This window comes from Lonchura striata, chromosome 1, assembly GCF_050655825.1.
Source record: "Lonchura striata isolate lonStrDom1 chromosome 1, ASM5065582v1, whole genome shotgun sequence".
Classification (NCBI taxonomy): Eukaryota; Metazoa; Chordata; class Aves; order Passeriformes; family Estrildidae; genus Lonchura; species Lonchura striata.
Window position 1 is genome coordinate 95,304,057 of NC_140703.1, and position 21,781 is coordinate 95,325,837.

Below are 21,781 nucleotides of genomic sequence, written 5' to 3' on the forward strand. Positions count from 1 at the left end.
CAAAAGAAATTATGTGATTAGGAAGTGTATAATCTGTTAGAGTGAGTAATTGCCAAATGATGCAATTACTATAGCATCTGACATGAACAAGGTATAACAAGAGAATTATGGTTCTTTTGCATGACAAATCTAATGTATTTTCTAATTGCATTCCTAAGAACATAAACATAGTTAGCAAACTATTAGAGTTCTTTAAGTATACTGTTAAATGCTTTTAGTGTACTCAACATAAATGTTGTGCCATCTTGGTCCATAAAAGGTAATTAACAGAACTTATATGACAAATCCATAAAGCTAGTTCCTAATTGAATGTCTTGGGCTTTCACTAAATTAGAAGAAGAGAATTAGTATTGGTGGGAAGAGTAGGTAAGTACAGCAGTGGGAGATATTATATCATGATTAACTGCCTAGATTAAAACAGGGAGAAGTTTCAGTATTGATGCTGGGATAATACATCACAAACTTCTGGAACTATATTCATAAGATATATTTCATATCATAAAATAGATAAAAGTTAGGGGGATTCCCTTTTATGAAGAAATTGTTAACACTCTAAAAAATTTTCCCATAGATGTGGTAAATTAATTCACTGCCTAAAGACATGAAAACTGACTCAATGAAATGATACTCTAGGGTTTCATAGTCATTGCCAGTCCCACAAAATAGAAAAAGAAATAAGTTCTCTTCCAGCTGCCAATTTTATTGATTTAATCTTGCTCTCATCAGAGATAGCAAACTACCTGCCGTCTAAAGCACATACATTTCCCTCAGTTTTCTTCCATTGAGTTTGTAAAATAAACACTGGCCCAAACTCTGCATTGCCTGGCACTCAAGCACAGTGGATAGTTATTCTGGGGAGACAAAAAGCAAGAAAATATTGTATGCTTTAGAAAGTATCACTTACTTAGATAATGGGTCCAGTATTATAAATCATACTCCTTATTGTCTCTTCTATTTATCACAGTTTGCTTTATCTTGCTTTAAATGGTAACTTTTTAGGGTAGACAGTGTGCAAACCTATATGTCTATGTTAGCCAAAGGAAAGAAGACCTTTATATATTAGCCAAAGGAAAGAAGACCTTTATATAGTATCTGAATAGCTGAAATGTTTCTATTAAAAAAAAAATACTGATCCATACTGCATTTTATTTCATTATAAGGGATTAAAACAAAATGGAGTTGGATTTGCTTTCCTTCTAAATTTAAGTTCATAAAGGAAGAGAGTTAATATACGTCATATTGGGTATGGCCAAATATTCATCTAGTCCTGAATATTTCAGGAAAACAATTGAGGAGTATTTCCACTCTGCCAGTCACCAGTTCTCTCCTCAGCTTTCAGGGCTCTGCCCATGAAGACACTCTTGTCTTGCAGGCTGTATCTCACCTTTGTGTTTAGTATCTCTTGACTCACATTTCCTCCTCAAATCTCTGTTTCCAGATCTCATTAACATTTCCAGTATCTCTTTAAGACTCTACGTCAAGGAGTTCCACTAATTACTAAGTTTGAGGAAAAGAAAAGCACCCTAAGTTTATTTGTTTTGAACCTGTTTTCTGCTTGTATAAATTAGCATAGCTGGTTTTAATACCACAAGAGCTACCAGATAGAAGCAAGAGCTAAAACACTCAGAAAACAGGAGACTCATCTGATATGCACAGAGCTGGCTTTGGGAACTGCATATTCCTCTTATCTTTTTACATATTCTTGTCTCTTTGCTTCATTAGTTATCTTAATGCCAGAAAACTCTATATATTTTATTCTGACCTAAAGTATCCTATCTCATAATATCTCACTTGCTTAAGGGATTTTCTCCAAGTTTATTTGGTCTCCCAGTATATTTTATCAACAGGACCACCTTTACACATAGTTTTCATCAAGTCCTCAAAATACTTTTTCTTTTTTTTCGGTAAATAATTTTCATATCTTGTGATAGGCCAAAAAAGCTCATGGTTAATGGCAGATTTGGCAGAAAACCTGAAGCAAACTAGGGAAATGCCACCTGGAATATTAAGAACATTCTGGATGCATTCCCAGTTAAAAATGAAAATTTTATTATTTTAATAGCAAAATGTAACTGAGAAACTCAGTTTTGCCTGTGTTGTAAATTTTAGGTAATAAGAAAATAATTAGTTCATGTAGCAAAAGAGAAATCTTTGAGAAGATGTCCAAAGACAATTTGGTGTACAGAGAGACACCTGCAGTTGCTAATTTTCTGCCAGTTACTTGAATGTGAGTGATATGCTTGCATGTGCCATTTTTTAAGTATCACTGGGTTTATCAACCTCCCAAAACAAATCTTGCTAAGCAATGAGTGAGTTAAATAATTTTATAGTCTGTCAAGTCTTATTCTAACGCTGTGATAAAATAGCATTTTGAAAGAAGGAATTATTTAGAAACAAAATAGACAGATGGGGAAAGCATTTTATAATTTTCTCCAGCAAGTGAAAATCCCAAATCAAGACTACTTAAAGAAAGAAAGAGAGAAAGGGAAAAAAAGCAAGCCTGTCTTGCCTATGTGAAAACCAGAATGTCAAGTAGCCCTTATATGCCTTGGTACAGTTTTTTATTAGATTGATTTGATTGTTCTGTCTGAGGATTCAGCCTGGGGGAAAAATAGTGGAAGTGAAATCATCCTTATTGATTAATCCCCCTCCTTTTGTCTTTTGATTTAGAGGTTCAGTTTCAGCATCTGCCTGGGATATACAAGGCATTTGAGAGAAGACTGCCTTGGTGAAGGTGAGCTGACAGCTGAGAGGTATTTTTGATATGCAGGTAGCTGAGAAATGAAAGACATTGATCTGCACTTAGAGGAACATTACATGCACTGGTTTACAGAGCAAAGAACTTGATCTGTAGGTCAGTTCATTACAGTACAGAACGTCAAAACAGTGGCAAGGCAAACAGCAACAAGGGGCTTCTTTAGTTTGCAAATCCATGTTTAATTTAAACAGCAGAAAGCTTAAATTGTGATAATGTATTATTCAGATCACATGAAAATGAGGCAAATACCATTACGTTAAATATGACTATTAGGTAAAGCTGTGTCTCTTGGCATTGTGCTAAGACAATATATTTCTGATTTACTTAGTGATATGCTCATTCTTCCACAAAAATTTTAAAAAATAAAGAACTTTGAACCCTTGAGAAAGTTCAATGATGGAAATGTTATTCTTCAAAAATCATGGCTATTGATATGTCTGACAATTCAAAGATATAATTAATGTGAAGCCCTTCTTTAAGTGAGAACCCACAATGCAAATATTAATAGTGTCAATAAATGAACCTAGAAATTCAGTCATTCAGTATTACAGATTCTTAGGATAGATTCAGCTGGTGATCAGATAAAACCCTTTGCCACCTGAAGGCAAACTTGCAAGGTTCTGCATGTGCCTCTTCCCCCATAGACAATCTCTGTGAGAAGCATCTCAGAATACCTACAGTCATATCAGGCCTCAGAAACAAAGCAATGCCCTAGATAAGCAGAAATTTTCTGGAAGAAACCAGACTGCCAGTATTCAGAGAAATATGTTAAACAACCTTCAGATAAAGCCTTTCACTAGAATTATTTTTTTTAGTCATAAACCCCCTAAATCATTCTCTTCTACCTCCTGCCTGAACAAAACAGATAAGCCTTTTGTCTTACAGCACTCAGATACCAAGACATTAAACATCTCTTTAAAAAGCCTCATAATGTGTCAAGGCACTGTAGGATTCTGTTCAGCTGTAAAATTAAAACTAGGAGATAAAGTAAAATACTTGATATAATAAAGTACTGAGGCTCACAGTGGCCTTTGCTAAGCATGTGTTCATGTGTGTTCATAAGCAATATATCATATTACCCATGCAGAAAAAGACAGATTTAATCTTGTTCAGGAATAATAGCAAAATTCAAAAGAAATGAGGCAAAATTCATTTTCTCTCTTCCACTGGATCATTCTGTCACATTCGTGTAAAACCATATTCATTCTCAGATTCCACTAAAATATTTGACCCCCATGTTGATTTCTTCCATATGCAGACGTGAACTTGTGTATATTGCTCCTCTTTCTTCCCTCCAAAACTGACAAGAAAATATGAAAAAAATCCAAGGTTTCTCAGAACAGTATCATACATGCAGACTTCCTTAAAGTATTGATTCAGCCAGAAAATTAATTATGGATTCCAAATTATTTGGATTTCTTTTCCTCCTTACATGCTACTTTGAGCCTCCTGTGCATTCTTTGTCTCAATTTAACATCGTGCTTTCTTTCTTTGACTTCTGACCCATTCTGTCTTCTCTATTTCTCTCAGTATTGCTTTTTCTGAGATAGTTTAAGGCTCATTATGCTTGGATCAATAATACGGCATATTTACTCTTAGGAAAAGTTGCTGAGCAAGAAATTTAATGAAATGCATAATACCTCCCAGTTCATGAGACATTCAATTAAAAAAACTTGATACTGGAAGATAAGATAATTTTTCTGTATCTTGACATAAAATTTCACCAAGTATGAACATATTAGAGATCTTTAAAATGGACACATCTGTATCAGCTGTAATTGTCTCAGAATATAAAGCTGGATGTATCATTTTTGTTCACAAAAAGTTGTCTGTCAATCTCAGTTAAATATAAAAAAGTAGGTCTTTTCAGTGAGGAAGTATTTTTTATAACTGCATTTTCCAGTTTAACTGCACTTCTGACTTGCTAAAATAGCTACTGCAAGTGTCTGAGTAAAGAAATGAACCTAATTAATTCTGGCTTTTGACCTACAAGCATACACTACTCATGAAAAGAAGCCCAAATTACAGGAGTCATAAGTGGTTCATACCAAAGGCCAACACAGAATATTACCTTTTTTTTTTTTTCTGATGACTCCGAGTAGCTCTTTAACACTGGCTGTGAAATACATTGCAGCTACAACTGCTACCTAGAGAAATCAGGATGTCTGCCTTCACACAGAGCCTGCTGCCTTCAGTGTGATTTCCTCCTCAACTGCCAGCCTAGACACATCACCTGAGCATAAATGATTAACGCTAGAAATAAAGACTTTCATGTTTCATTACCTGTCACAATTCACTGCTAATTCTTGCTCTACCCTCTGGGTCTGATTCATCTTCCAGTTATACTTATGTAAATACAGAGAAGCTTTACCAAGTTAAAGGAGTAAAAATCAGTGAAATTGTGGTGAGAATAAAATTAAGATGCCTTGTTTTAAATTTGGAGATCTCTGAAGGCAAAAATCAAGGGTAAAATTGCTTTATACTTCACTTATGTTAGACCCATTTAATTGATATCAGACTATAAAAAAGGGTCTCAAAACCTGCCAAACTATGTTTATACTTTATATATGAAATTCTTATTTTTGAGTGTCAATAAATCCTGGTATACTTAAAAGCTTTATCCTTTAACAATTTTCATAAAACATGTATCACCAATGACTTCTAAAAAAATTTACTAAATGTAGTAATAGCGCAATCTAAAGAACAGCATCAGCAGTTTTAAAATCTGACTTTTTCATATTCAGGTTTTCAACATAGTCTCAGAATAAACTCAATTTGTGTCATTTAGTACAGTCACACTATCATCAAAATTTTATATAAATACATATCATGAAACACTGGCAATTTCAGTCTATGATAGCTGGATAAGAGTCTCACAAGGATTTAGCTCCATTACTATTAAAGCAAGTAGAGTTAAGGAGTTGCAAGAGAACTTTTCTATTTTGGCAGCATTTTACTGTTGTAAAGATGCAGAGAACAACCTGACTGGAGTAGTTCCTTGGTCAAAGCAAATCAAAGGATCTCCACTGACTTCAAAAGAATGTGTGGATTTACATTACTTTGAGAGCTGTCTATTTGTTCATGCTTTTAGATTAAATGTCATTACTATTATTAGGAAAAGGTCAAACCAAGTGTCTATGTTATAAAACAAAAAATCTAAACAACCATGCAAGACTACAACACATGATACTGAAAAGCGTCCACTTTACCACTCACAGTTTAACTTTCAGAATGTGAAATACTGGTCTTTACAAATCTTCTGAATACTTCTTTAGACATTAAGAAAAAAATTTTTTTCAATTTTGAAGAAATCTGCTTATTATTCTGGCTTTGATTTTAATGTAGATGCCTTGAGTTAAAAATACTTATGTAACAGTATAAAAAAAGTTTCTAAATTAAAAGTATACATATGAAGTTCATGGTCAGTTCTTTATTCCATCACTTGAAGTCCTAGTAAATTTCACAAAATCTTGGTTGCACTGTTATCTAACCACTGTGTGTCCACATTCTTACTCACAAGTCCCACTAGTCGAGGTATTCAAACCACTTAACTTTGGCAAATAATTTGATTCTAAGTAGAAGGCTTTGTGATGAAAGAAGAACCTCCAAGGAGTTATTCAGAGTATTTGGGTTAGGAACTTAGCAGTACTCAAATAACCCTTTCCCTAATGACCACATTTCTATCACTGGACAAGAACAAATTTGCTTGCGTCAAAACACAACTCCAGACTTCCATCAGCAAATGAGCAGCCACAAAGAAATCTGTCCCTATTTATAACGCTGTCAGATTATTTAAAGAAACAAACCAAAACAAAAAAATGCAACAAAAAAAACCTATCCTTTTAAACACGTATCTAACTTGCTTGCTTTGAGTTGTACTTGATTTTGGGGACAGTTTGAAAATGAAGTATTGGAAAGAAAAGGGTAAGTAGTCTATTTAAAAGAACTGATTGTACTATTCCTGTGAATGTTGCAGGCAGAAGAATAAAAAGATATTAATCTAATTTTACAGTCACGCTAAAAGACATTTAGCATGTTCTGGGGTTTTTGTAGAAAAAAAAATATTATGACTGCTAATAGAAAACATGGGAGTTTTGGTTTTGATTTTTTTACCAGATTCATACTGGTAACCCTGGTATCTACATATACAGCAGAGTCGCTACAGGGAACCTGTGCTGTTCGGGAACCACATCTATATGCAAAGTGGAGCCAACTAGAATGGCATTAAACATCTATGCTGAGGGTCTGTATCACCCCTTTCTACATTAAATGCTTACAAGAAAGACAAAATTTAGAAGCCAGGACTAGGTAGCCCATATCCTTCATGTTGGGATGTAAGCTACACATTTTATACACTAGATATGGCTTTGAGATTCTGAGTTGTCCTCTGAAAATTTAACACTTGACAGTGAAATCCTATTTATAGCCAAGAGTATGAGAAGCTATGTAAAATTTTGTTTTATTAAATGTTTTTATTAACTGCATGTAAATGATATTCAAACAACTTACCCTCCCAGCATAATGCATAACAGTGAAGGAGGAGCCCAGATCCTTTGGGGCAAGGTTGCCATTTCCATCTTTTGTGGAGGAATAGACTGTATTTGTATCTGATGTATCCAGGTAAGACTGAATGCGTTTAGAAAGACCCTGTTCCACTGACCAAATAGATTGGCTTTCTTCATCCAGCATTGACAAAAAGCCTGATGGTTTCTGAAATGAAAAATAGATTTTTCTCATTTTATACGGGAGAAATAGAATTTTGGTTGTTCTTTGTAAAGTAACACAGCTTGTAATTTAGCAAACAAAAACATATATCACCTCAAAAAACAGGAAAAAGAAAAAATTTTAAAATACTTTGGTAAGTGTTCAAGGCTGGTCCTTCTATAAGAAATGTAGGGAACAGTATTTCTGTTGCCAAAAATAGTCACTATTAATGATCTGTTAGAAACTGATTGTATAACTTGCTTCTTAGAAGTTGTCCAGAAGCTAGCTTTAGGCACTAGAGAAGCTGTCAGGCTCAGGACAGAGCCTCTCAGCCCAACGGCAGCACAGTCACCATGCCACGACACACAGAGGCTACACGTGAACCAGTACAGGCTGCATCTTCCTCAGCCCTGTTCTAAGTCCTGTAAGCCACTGAGATCTGGCCTCTTTGATCCATAGCCTTGTCTGAAGATTCATATATTGGAAAACACAAGCAAAAGTTTGTATCAGCCTAACATGCACAGATTATGTATAAATGCACATGGTGTAAAATGGATCTGGAAACTACCTGAAAGAAAAAATCCAAGACTGCAGTATGGTTACCAGGAGAATACATCGTTTCCATGGCAACTCCCTCTTGTACACATTCTGCTTGCTCTTGTAGGAAAAGAACTTCATTGATGTACTGGTGTATCTTCTCATTGGTCATGTTGACACACAGCTATTGAAAAATGAAGAAAAAATAAATATTAGACATTTACTGGATAATTCCTCAATGTAGGTTTTACTGCATGTCTAATATTGATTTTGAAGAAATGTCAATCCACAATATGGTATCTCTTGGTAGGCCACAAATTTAGGAAGACCCTAGGGAAATTTAGATTCTAACAACCATTGCTAAATTGGGAATGCACAATTTTTCTGCCTGCACAGTTCATTATGAAATCCACATAAGAGTTATCAAATATAACTATTTTCAAATACAGTGGAAATTTAAACTGATTACATTGAATGAAGAAAGGTAACTCTACATATCTATTAGTATATTTAATATTCTTCTGCATTTTATATTCAGGAAGATTATACAAATAAAATGTGCTTTTACAAAAAAAAAAAAAAAAACAAAAAAAACCAAAACCAAACTACATATTTGCTTAAGATCCTGAGTCTGTAGTTAGTTCAGTGCTAAAAAAGACAAAACTCTGTTTCCATATCCAATGTCACTGAAGTCTAAAGCAGTCCCTGAATAGCTCATTGTATTTTATCAAAACCTATAAAACACCTAGGGACATTTTGTTAGATGCTGCTCTCAATTTTATACATATTCTAAAGGAAGGTTGGGAAGAAAATGTTGTTCCATAGAAAAGTTCAACTTTTGGGGAGATAAATAGTGTGGGAACTTCTAAAATATTTTCTTTGATGCCTCATAGGATGTACAACTAAATAGATTCACAGAAATCTGATTTTCAATTAAAAACAGATATCAGCTTATTAGTGTGCTTTTGTATTTTATTCAAAGTCCACCTGCTAAAATAACTAAATATTTAATAACCTTGTGGAATAAATGTTTTAACTGTTTTTTTGACATTGAAGTGGAAATTTTAGTTGAAAATTTGAAAACCTCCTCCAATGCTACATAAATTCTGACTAAGAAATTAAGAAAAGAGAAACTCCTTAAAAAGGGGTTTAAGAACACTTCATATGAGGAATGATACAAGGAATGCCTATATGCATTTTCTTTTCAGTCTAAACTAGTCACATACTTGTGTTGGCCAGCTTTTAACTATATCTTCCATGAATAAAGTGTGTAAAGCAATTCTAACAGCAAATCTTATTAAAAGGTATGAATTATTTTGATTAATCCTAATATTACATGGCTTAACATCCAGATGAGGGAAAAGGACCCAAATAATGTGTAAGAGTTGCCTGAATTTTCCATTAACACCTCCTGTTAGCATAGCAAACTTGTACTTGCTATACAATAAAATAGACTAGTGTGAAAAACAGCCAGAAGAAATGAGACAAAGCTCATTTTACTACCAAATGTCTATTAACTGTCTTTACTAATGCATGACAGTGCAAACAAAAGACAGCCTCAAATAAAAGCAATATTTCTTTAAAGTGGGATTTATAAACATTCAGATTGTTACCTTATTAACAATAGAAGTATACAACTGACTTCCAGTATCTACTTATTTTATGGAAAAGACAGCTTTTTTAACTCTGTGGCAGGAAAGCTGTGCTTTACTGATCACTTCTTGAATTCTAATTACAAAATTTTTCCAGAAGCTTGTTAACATTATTTTATAAGGTAGACAAACTTACACTTTGCAGAATATGGTAAAGCCTTAAAATGATGCATGCTGTATACATCTTTATTTGCAGATGATTTATTTAGAGAACCAGGTCATTCAACTTTACAAAGGTGTGTTCTACAATAAGAAAAGCTGTCAAAATCCCTATAAAGTCAAGCTTACTTTTTATCATGAGCCAGTCTCTTAAAAGGCATTAAAAAGTATTTGAAAGCTGACTGTGCAGCAAAATTATTGAACTACACAATTTGAGATGAAGGAAAGATTGTCTTGTCTTACAAAGATCTGATAAACAGCATTGGTTTTAAGTAGCAAAATAAAAGGAATAGTAATTTGTTAAAACATTCATAGATGGTAAAGAAAAAACCAAATGTTTAAATTCTACCAACCAGTGTATTATGGCATACACTGAGGTGCTTCTTGGCAACATAAACAACACTGTCACCCAGACTGGCAGACTTGCCACAATGCCACAAGGTACTGCAGGCCAGGGCAGAGAGCAGCTCAAGCACTTGCAGGAACTGCAGACTGCCCCAGAGCTCTGCTCTGCTCTCTCCAGAGCAGTGGCTGGGACAGCTCTGCAGAACGAAACCAGGAGACAGCCAGGGGCTGCTGGAAAGCAATGCATTCTCCTCGCCTCTTTCTCCATTTCAGTTTTATACAACCTGCTGGGGAAAGGTAATGAAATGAATGTTTCAAATTAAAACCCTGGCACAGGTTGATGTAATAGTTAAAGCAGCTGAAATGTAGAAATGGGATGAATATGAACTAAACTAGCTTTGTAAACCCAAATTCTTTTGCTTCAAGTCTTCTAACTATTACACAAAAAAATTACTTTCTGTCCAAAGATTTGAAAAGGTCATAGAATCACATTTTTAAACACGTATTTAACTGTACTCATGTAAATTAACTGAAATATAACAGTAATTAAAAACAAAAACCATTCAAATAGAATCTTACCTAAAACAAATATTTGGCTCGACATTACCTATGGTACTTCTTATCATTAAATATTGTTAAACTGTTCTTGATATGCATCTTATGGACTCCATATTATGTCTTCTAAGTAGTTCTCTTTCTACCAATCTTTTAACTTTTAATATTAACTCACTCTCACATCTCAATGAAAATAAATACACCATATATTTCTCTGTCTTCTCTAAGAAGTCCTTTCAGAAATTTTTAGAAGAAAATAATTTGTTCAAGTATAAAAAAAATTAAAAAAAAAGAAAAAAATAACCCTTAACCAAAACAACCATAACTTACAGCACCACTCAAATTTTAGATTTTGGAAACTAATACAGTGACATTTAGTAAAAGTAGTAAGTATTCATCACATTAGACAGCATTAGCTTGGTCTCTTTCATCACATTTGAACAGTTAGTGCAACTAAGTACACTCCAAATTAAAATTTAGGTAATACCAAAATTGTACTGTGCTCTGAAGACAGAAAAGCCCCCATGACTAATGAAATTCTCCTGCTCTTCACTCTATCCAGTTTTCAGGGTCTTATGCCTATTTGAAAAAGGCATTGCCAAAGAAGGAAATCTGTGGAAAGCAACCTTGGTGACTGTTAATCAGTGAGGGAAAGATGGATGCAAAGACCCTTTGGAAAGCTCATTTACATCCTTTGGTCATGCAGAAGGATTAACTCTCCCAAGGAATGTGTATTCAGAGCATGGAGTACAGCTAACAGCTGTCACTTCAACACATCTATCAGGCCCTAATTTATGGGTTGAGATGATGAAATAACAATGTCAAATTTAACCTGCAAGGAAGTGCTCTAGCATTTCTCAAAAATGTAATTTCTAGGATAATGAAACACAGAATAATCTTTTTTCTGAGGCTGGACTCAGAAAATATTTTTAAACCTAAGCTTAACACTTATTTATTAGAAGTATCTTGAATGGTGTTCCCCTTTGAATCTGCTACCCAAACATTTCAACATCCTTTTCTTTTGTATAGTACCTATCAGAATATTTCTAAGGAATTGATAACAAAACCAGAACCATTGTATTTTGTCCTTTGCCTATAGAACTAATAGGATTTCACACAGATTTATTTTTCCCCATACAGCTCCAACACAAATTCAGACATAGTCCTACCTCTGTCAGAAGATCTTTAATTCACTGGGACTCCATGTCATCTCTGGGATCAGTTGCCATTACCTGATTTGTGTTCCTCAGATGATGTAAAAGAGAGCCTGGTGCTATACTGAAACTTTGCTACAAGTAGCTGTCACCTGAGAAGCCTTCTACAAAGGAGTGTCTGAAATGCCCCTCAGAAAAGGGACTATTTCTATACAAACCGGAATAGTCTCACTGACTTCTTGTAGACATGAAAATATTAAACAACCAAGCTAACAAAAAACCATGGTAACAACAATTTTTCCCTGAAAGAGTTTGGAATTTTTCTGAAACTGTTCTAAATTTTTTTTCACTCATAATGCTGGCCAGAAACTAAGTACCATGGGATAAAAAAGGTTGCTACTGTGGAAAGTAAGTATGTATATAAATTAAATGTTGTGCAGAATTTTACCAATCAATCACAAACTGAATTGAGCTGGGAATCTCAGTTTGAGACAAACTATTTTATTTTTGGCTACAAAAAGTCTCCTGTAAAAAATAACACTGGACAGGCAATAGTGCCCTGCATAAACAAAAGAAATGTGTGCACTGGGAAGAAGACCAAAGATTCTAAGAGGGAAGAGGGAGGAGTACACCCTGACAAAGGCCATGGAACTGGACTGAGGAAGAAAGTAAAACACAGGATGGCCAGGCCCCTGAGGGAAGGGATAGGCTTTTAAAGCCCTGCTCAGCTTTTCCTGGGGCCCCCATCCACTTCTTGCGGGTGAGCCCAGTCCCAGGTGATGCCATGGCAGTGCCAGCTTCCAGCTCTTTCTCCAGCTGCCTGTGACAGGGTCCCAGCCCCATCTGGCTGCTTGCCAGGCTGGGGCTGCTGACAGGGACTGTTGCCAGCCCTGGCTCCAGGGATGCTGCCCAGCAGGGAGGGCATGGCCATCCTCTGGCTCCTCCTACTGCCTGGCTCCCTGGTGCCAAGGATCACCTGGTCCTCGCTGCTCCACAGAGAGGTTGTTCAAACCATCCTGTGTATGGAGGTAGCAAAACTCTGACTTAAAAATTTCCTTGTTAAAAACTGAATTAACATAGTAAGGACTTTCCATCATCCTATAGGGAATAAGGAATACTCCAGCACTGGGAACTGCAGTGGAAGGTTCTGCATTAAGTCCCTACATAGTAACAGAGCTCAGTGTGCACCAGCAGCTGCCTATTCCAAAGATGCACACAGCAATTTCCATCTATGCTCTGCACACGCAAAACCAAAGAAAGTTGATTTCTTCCACATAAAACAAAATCTTTAAATTCTCTTTCAAACTGTCCAAATGTAAAAACCCGTGTGTGACTTCCCATCTACAATCACTGAGGCAACAATGACTGTAGAAAAGTTATATAACGTAACTTTTGTCTATTCATATCCATCCACCTTCAAAATAGACAACATGACCTGACATTTAGACAGCTAGAAGCAGTCTAATGGCTGAGACAATGAAATTTAATGTAAAATAATCTGTTAAGGTTGTTTTGGCTAGGAAATGTTATGTGACAAACATGTAGTGTCAGCAGAGTTAACCATAGAAATATCATGCCGAGAAGTTAAAATCTACCACACCTAATAATAGACATACGTGAAAATTCCAACACAGCTGGGTTCTGTGACCTCTTCTGCTTCACCATAGTGACTGAGGTAGAGTTCTGAGTGGGGCAGGCAATGCTCTGTGCTCTCAGAGCCCACTGGCTCCTGTTGCAGGAGATGTTCTGCACAGAGCTTCCATGGAAGCGGTGCCTCTCCCAGAGCATCACAGAGATAATGTGCACGTACTTTAATGGGTTTGGAGTTGAATGGGATTCAAGAGACACTTGACTGCTCCAGTGACCTGCAGCATTAATTTAGATAAATGCCTTATATTTCCTATAAAAAGAATAATATGTAGATACTTTCTACCACAAAACTTGAGAGGCTTACAGATATAAAATACCATGCAAGAGCTAAACAAATAGTTTAGCAAGAGCTAAATACATTCTTCAGTTTCTCATTTGAATTCTATATCAGACAGAAAAGACTATTAGCATTGTCCATTTTTGGACAATTGGACTTTATTGTATTATTGTTCTTTATGATGAATCTACAACTACAGACTTCCATTTCTGTAGAAAGACCTGACTTTCTAAAACAGGGGGAAGAAAAGCTACTCTTTCTCCTCTAATGTCTGGTTCTTCTTCTATAATACAGTTTTCTTAGATATAGCTGGGGGAAAATTGGTACAGGCAACTATCTATCCTGATTGTTTCTTATATTCATTGGTCACGAGTTTGTGGTCAAAAATATACTATCATAAGTATGAAGGTTGTAGCATTCCTTGACTGTACTATTTGGAGTTGTGCTGTGAAGGACCCATGAATAAGATCTCACCTAGTTTTAATTTCTGCTACAAGAGAAGCAGACTTCTAGTCTTAGAGGGGTGCAGAATAAACTGTAAACAAATAGATTCCCTCTCAGACAGGGAAGTCTGAGAAAACATTGAATTAACACTAGAAACTACCATTTATATTTTTGGTAGAGCATTCTATTTCCTGAAATGACCAGGAAATGAAGGCCATTTCCCTACAGAATAGGAAAGAGAAATTGTGCTCACTTCTGACCATGTTCCAGTGTGGTTGTATACAAAGCTCTTCTGGCACAGCAGGTATGCAACTGCTCCAGGAAAATGCTGTTCCCAAGCTAATGCTCACTGCTAGGAAGTGATTGTAAATTGTTATTAGGGTGAACTAGAAGTCTACTGTAGTCATTTACCATAGCTCAGCTGATGAGCAGTAAAAGCAGTAACTCACTGAGTCCTGGTGATTGAGAAGCTTTCAGTCTTTATTGAGCAGACTCCTTCAGATTGTGCCTTCTAAAAAGCATTGTTCCCTGCCTTTCAACTTTTAAATTTCATACCAAAAATCAAAACTCCTCTCACTATTGCTTATTTCACACTTATTTACTTTTATTTTAGAATTACATGTCCCATTTTTGTTCTTATATCACGCATGTTCTATACAATAAAGTCTTACCAATACTCACCCTTACTTAAAGTCTTACCTTACTCACCCTCACTTACAAAAATTACATGATATAACTTTTCTACAGTCATACAAGGGAAACAATAATGTTTTTTAACTTCTAATGCCTTCTCGTTTACAATGGCCTATAAAAGTTTTCTCTCTACAATCTGTCAGCCACATAGTTTTGCCTGCAGAATTTATCACATTCTTGATGTAGGCATCATTCATCTTACTTTTCTAGTCCTTTGACAGTTGCTTTCCTTTGCATTGGTCATGAGTTGTTCCTAGACCAATTCTTCTTTTGACTTTGATATTTTAATACTCTAATGCCTTGTCCTTCCAAAACATACAACAGAGTAAACAAGTTATTCTACCCAGTTTTTGCATCTCTGTTTGTCAGAACCATCTTCAAGCACAGTTTATTAAAATTGACATGTGATTTACTATCTTATTACTCTCTTAATTATGACATCAAACTGCCTATCTACCAGCCTGATATAAAGCTTTAGAAAGATTTCCACAGCTACTTTGAATGTCACCAGTTTTGGGCAGTCAGGAGGTTTAAATTTTTTTTTAAAACAGTCATCATTTTTTTTCCAAGAAACCAGAAAAACAGATATCACAAAAAATTCCTTATAATACACCAATTAAAAAAGTAATTTTCCCTAAAATTAATTTTAGAATATGCTAATCTAAATGTGACTTAAAAATAATTTTTATGACTCCACTACTGTCTGGTTGTAACATTTAATGCTAATATTCTACAATCACAGGCCTTGACACTGGGCATGTTTGCAGACATGATGCAATGTCCTGCATGAGGACCCTATCTCGGCTAACAAGACTGTTTATTGTTAGGGTTAACAAGCCCTGGAAGAACTCAGAACTAGAGTAGATTGCTAGAGAGCTCCAGATTTGAAGTTCAGGCTGTTTGGGGTAAGTCTACATGATTATATGTACCACATGGAGATACAAACTGCTTCTCTTCACTGATACTAGAACCCACCCACCACTTCAGGAATCAGATATGTTAACTCCATTATAGAGTTCATTTAAAAAAAACTCTCACTTCTGCTCTGTCTTTTCAGGAATGCAGTTAAATGCCGTTCTGAGATAATGATTCAGATTATTACTTCATATTTTTCAATAAAATGCATTCAGTCCAGGTGGAGGGACAGTAAATGTCTCTTGAAGTATATTTATTTAGAAAAAATGAAATAGAAATGCAAATATGACTTTTAAATTATCATGTTTGCTACACAGAAATAATCAATTCCTTTTTACTAATTTTTTGTAGATCTTGTATTTTCTCTTCAAGTATCCTTTGCAGTTATTAAGCATAAAATTACTTATGCCATAAAATTGAATTAATGGTATTTCATGATGTCAATTGCAGACCTTTTATCAGTTTCATGACAAAAAATCAATGCAGAACAGGGTCAAAGGAAAATAACCAATAAGTCCCAAGATGAACCCCTCTCTTTTGAGAAGCATTTAAAGTGAATATAATACTTCATACTTATTAATAAGGAGGGTTATTGGTTTTTTTTTAATTTTATATACTTCATCTGTTAAAATGTTTTCAATTTTTCACTTTATAGTTTCCTCTGAAGGTGGCATTCACAATGAGTAAATTATCTGTACACAGGAAGAGTCCTTAATGCAGCAAATGTTCAAGCAAGGTAGAACTGTAACAGCAAAAAGAATTTTGTGAAAGGGAAACTGGAATTTATTTTATTGCCTTCTTACATGCTTCTTTGATGTACAGGTAAACCTACCATGTGCTTTCAAACATTTGGAAATTGGGTATCAATGTAAACTTGTAAAAGCTGAACTGATATGGCCCTATGACTTCTGTTTCACCACAAGGAGGAAGCTGAGCCATAAAACAATGGACTGACTGGGACAAAGGGGCAAAAAACCATTTCAAACTATAGTAAGTCCTTTGTTCCTGCTGGTGCCTTCTCGATTCTTTTCTCTGCTTTGATTTTTTGTTCTGTGGTTTGATTTTCTTCCTCTGCATCACAGAATGAATGAACAACTGAACAACAAACTTAAACACCTCTTTGAGTGTGTTGTGTAAAGTCACTAATACTTTCTGAAATATATAATTTCCAAGAGCTCTAGTGTGCAGTGATTAATGTTGATGGTAGGTGAATATCTTAAAGAAAGTTTGATATTTAAAGGATTTTAAAGCATTAAGTGACATAAATTTTAATTTCTTTTCCATGGATGCAATTCAATTTTTTGAAAAGTTACATGTTGCAGTCACACAGAGGTAAATCTGATAATAATGGCACTTAGCATAATGCAGCACTTAAATTTTATTTTTTCTCCAAGGCATCTGGAGACCTTTTGATCTTTCTTCCAATTCAGTATATTGTCCTTCTACTCATTGATCTAGTTGAAGTATAAATAACACAAGAATGAAAAGAAACAATACTATTTCCCTCAGGCTGTCTTTCAGTGCTAATGCTACCCCTTTTCAAAATCACGATAGATATTTACTATATTATTTTAAAATTTCCAAGAACTCTACAAAACCCAGCATATAATGCATACACATATAGGTATAATGGGAAAAATATTTTAAGATAAAATTTTCACCTTCATGTATAATTATATTCTGATCAAAACTGGTTAATTAGAGAAATAACAACAGGTACATTAAATTCAGCAAAGCAATCCACACTTGCCTGTTCAAAAGTATTCTTTTGAAATTCTTCAAATCCAAAAATATCTAATACTCCAATTTCAAACACCTGGTCACTGGGGAAAAAAAAAGATATTACAGATAATAAGAATTCAAGCAAGTGAATAATACATTTGTTGCTTCTGACAGAAGTATTTCTGTTCTAGGACAAAAGCAGGCTGTATTTCATAAACATGGATGAAATACACAAGGAGACCATGTACAGAATAAAATCAAAATTCTACTAACAACCTGTACATACTGAACAGAAATAAAAAAAGAACAAGGCTCAAGATTGCTTTAACAGCTATGCTAAAAACTAAATTTGTAAGAGATGGAAAAAATCTTAGCCTACTAAAGTCTAGTTTCTAAGAATATAGGTACCCATTTTCTGACATCATGGACAACCATTTTGGGGATGTTTCAAAAATGCCTGGCTGCACTCAGTTATTCTTTCCCATTTATATTTCTTCGGCAGCCAGAATTGTTTCTACAGAATGTACTTCAAGGGAAACCTGTTAAGCACAAATCCTCTCTGTGTCAGCATCAAGTAGAATTTCTGGGTTCAGGCTGCCCAAGAGGTTGCATGTCCCAGGGGAAAGAAAGTCGGGGGTCAGGCCTGAAGAAGGCAGATGTTCCTTTTCTGTATAAATGAGTAGTTCCTGACGTTGCATCTAATTTGGTGTGTGCATTGAGGGAAGGGATTTTATTGTGGCCAAGTGGAAGGAGTGGAAGCGTCAGGGTAGAGCAGTCACCTAGGATTTGGACAGAAGAACTGGGAAAAGGACAGAGGTGTTACTATTCTGTACTTTGGACTGAGTCATTGTAAGCCTGATCTGGAGAGGAAAGTAAATTCAGTGCAGTGAGCAAAATGAATATTTTGGAATATTCTGTTGCCTGCTATGCAACAATAATATTGCAGACTGCTTGTTCTGAGATGCTTCTGTATTTTTTTCTCCATAATCCAGGTTTCCTCTATGTCTAAAGCTCTGTGAGTATTAGGCTATAGATGTAAAAGAGAAAAAGGTGAACCACTGTTGAAGTACATTAATATGGTTCCATTGCAGTCATTGTAACCCTATATCATGCCATTTGATGAGGATCCAGCCCTCAAAATAAATTCCTGTATAGCAAACAAACAAAGTAAAATAATTTGAAAAAAAATGCAAATTATAAAACAAGCTTGGAAAAACAATCCTCAGGGGCAAGCAGAGCCTTTGTCAGAAATCATGCCCAAGAAGTTTGTCTTCATTTCGAAAGCACACTAGTTCAATGTACTCCTGATTGTCACGGGAATGGCTGTGTGCATAAATGTCAGACATAGATTGTTACATAATAAATCTAGTCCAGAATGGCTTCGCTGGGCAGGGGAGGTTATCGGGAGGTTGATTAGCCTCCAAGGGAATTTCTACAAGAAAAAGCAAAAAGCTTTTTTTTCACCACATCCATCTCTAGCAATAAATGCAATTTAAACTGGGTTTTAAAATGTAAGCCTCATTCACAACTGCTCCTGATTAGAGATAGGGAGTGTACATTCCTTGTCAGAACTAGTTTTCAATGAAATCTGTCAATTTATAGAAAGAAAAATTAAATTTTTAAAACCAAACTACCACCAAGAAATTAATATTGAAAATCCAGAATAAATATGTTCTTTAAATTTGTTTTGGGGAAAAAAAAAAAGAAGCTTGACATTTTAGAATACTTTGCAGGTTTTCACTCTTTTTTTTATTAATTTTCTTTTTTTTTTCACCCATTTGTATGTAGCCTTCCTTATAGGAAGGCAAAACATGAACTGCTGTGTAGCATTGTACAACAGCTGAAATATTGCATTATATTTTACAATTTTTGAGAACTACTTAATACAGACAAAACAGCTTATCACTTCTCTGACTGATTCAATTAATAATTTGAGACTGGATTGTTTGCATTCCTGTTGAATCTGTGACTCTTATTTTGTCAAATTAGTCTCTCTTACTTTCCCTCAAGGAATATATAAACATTTGCATTAGGAAAAGACCAATACAAACTGACTTAATGAATTATTAAATGTCAGGAAAACAGGAACCTGATCCTAGCTTCCAAAACTCTGGATAAAAGCCTTAGTGCATTCCTTATCAAAACTGTGATATTTGTGACAAATATGTTGGCTTACAAATATAATGGAGATGTATTTTTTGACAGAAATACATGTAGTCTCAATATTTTTATGAACTCCTCTTGATAATTTTGGTCTAGTTTTATTAGGAGATGCACCACATTAAAAGAGCTGGAGGTTTTACATAATTAATATCTTGCCTACGGGACAAGTATAACAGCACTAGGCTCTGTATCCTCTACAACATTGACATTTTACTATTACATTGTGCTATTTATGTGCCAAATCTCTTCAACCATGACAGTAATTTTCTGTATTAAATTATTGTTCAGATTTTGAAAACTAAATAACAACTGACAACACAATATCCAAATTAAAAGCATTGCTTTATATGTGATTGCAAACTACTTTGTTCTTTTAATCTTTCTTTTTGTCTTTCTCTTTTCCATATCACTTTTCTTGCCAGAAGGAGGGTCCATATATCTTTTTACTGGCTAGCTGTCTATCATATTAATTCCAGCAAAATTACTTTCTTTAAATAATCATAGCAGAGATTCCCAAGGGAAAATAAAGCATGAATGATTCCATGTTAACAAATGAAAGGACATGTCACTAGGGTCTAAAAGAACAAATATTAGAAAAAAGCATTTTTTTCTGAAATTTCCTTATTTTCTTATTTTATGGTTACTAATCATCACTGACACATTTATTCATTATATTTCAGATATTTAATATGTATAACTAAAAGAACTATAGTTTTAATTGGGACTGAGACTTTGATTTCAAGTTTGACAATATTTCCCAGAATATAAAGTAGAATATGAAGTAGAAAAAAAGAATTTTCTGATGTTTGAATAACTTTTTTTATCTCTTATATCAGCACACAGGAGTAAATACTTTAAAAAAAAACCATGGATGTTCACTATAAGTCTTTTTGGTTTTCTGATACACCAAACAGCATTTCAGGTTACAATATTTTACTATGTCTCCAACTTTGCCTTTTTTCCTCAGAACATTTCTGTAAAGATATCCTTATAGACTAGAAACACCTTTTTAATCTTGCACACTTAACAATTGAATTATAGAGAAACTGCATAAAAATTCCCGACAACTCCTAAAAACAATACACATACAGAAGATGTCCCAATCCACCACTCTGGCAGACATCTTGCCATTCATCAAGTGATGCTCTCAAGCCATTTGCCATTCTTGGCAAGGTGACCAGAACTCCCTTTACAATACATCTGACCCAGTGCTTCAGACAAACCTACAGAATGTAATTCATTAACTTTTATTTAATTGCAGATGCTTTTTAGCTCCACAATCCATGGAATTCATTCATTTTGATATCTTTTGCAACCTGCCAGCAAAGAGCAGTGAGATGAATTTGTTGGGGGAGGGTGATCTTATGCATCTTTTCATCTGTCCAAGATACAACAGTTCTTGCTCTTCCTCCAACTGCTGCCAGTAATGAGGAAGGCTTAGGTCTGATCTGGATATACTGGAAGTGATACTGATTAATGAGGAAATATTTCTCTGATCAGATTAAGTATATAGCCTAGACTTCAAATGAGGTCCTTCAGAATCCTAATTAAAACACCCTCAGTTTTCCCAGGGGAACAGATTATACCTGTTGCCATAAACATATTTCTTGAAGGGAATAGGATGACTACTTCCAGTTGGATATATTGTTCTTCATCTCAAACAATTACCAAACAAAATTTGTTTCTTAAATGTTTGAGGGAAATTTTTCAAAATTCTGAACCTGTTGCTGAGATTTGGTGTCACTGCCATGTCTCTCAGGTATCTTGATCAACAACTGTAATTTTTCTTTTAACTTACCCAGGTGTGAGTGGTGCATATAGAGATGGTGCATACAGAGATGGTGGCTGGACACAACAGAAGGAAACACTGGCTCCATATCTGACAGACATTTTTTTGAGTGGCTTGACAGTTATGGCAGGAAAAAAGAAATATATTTGCCAGTGGACTCAAGATCTATAGCTCTTTCATTAGTAGCACATATTCTTCCTCAGTTCTTTCAAGTGAAATTTGTTCTGTGCTCTAAAAAATGGCATCATCTAGTTAAATGAAACA

At 34.9% G+C, this 21,781-nt stretch overlaps 1 protein-coding gene across 7 annotated transcripts in view; it reads right to left on the reverse strand.

The window, feature by feature from the left end:
- The window catches only part of MYO16 (myosin XVI), a 356,937-nt gene that overhangs the window by 94,283 nt on the left and 240,873 nt on the right, over positions 1-21,781 (reverse strand). For all 7 annotated transcript variants that reach the window (XM_031503852.3, XM_021545590.4, XM_021545595.4 and 4 more), the window contains exons 21-23: positions 17,594-17,666; positions 8,031-8,183; positions 7,268-7,468 (exon numbers count right to left, since the gene is read on the reverse strand). In XM_031503852.3, coding sequence (XP_031359712.3) covers positions 7,268-7,468; positions 8,031-8,183; positions 17,594-17,666 — 427 coding nt within the window. The remainder of the gene's footprint in view (positions 1-7,267; positions 7,469-8,030; positions 8,184-17,593; positions 17,667-21,781) is intronic.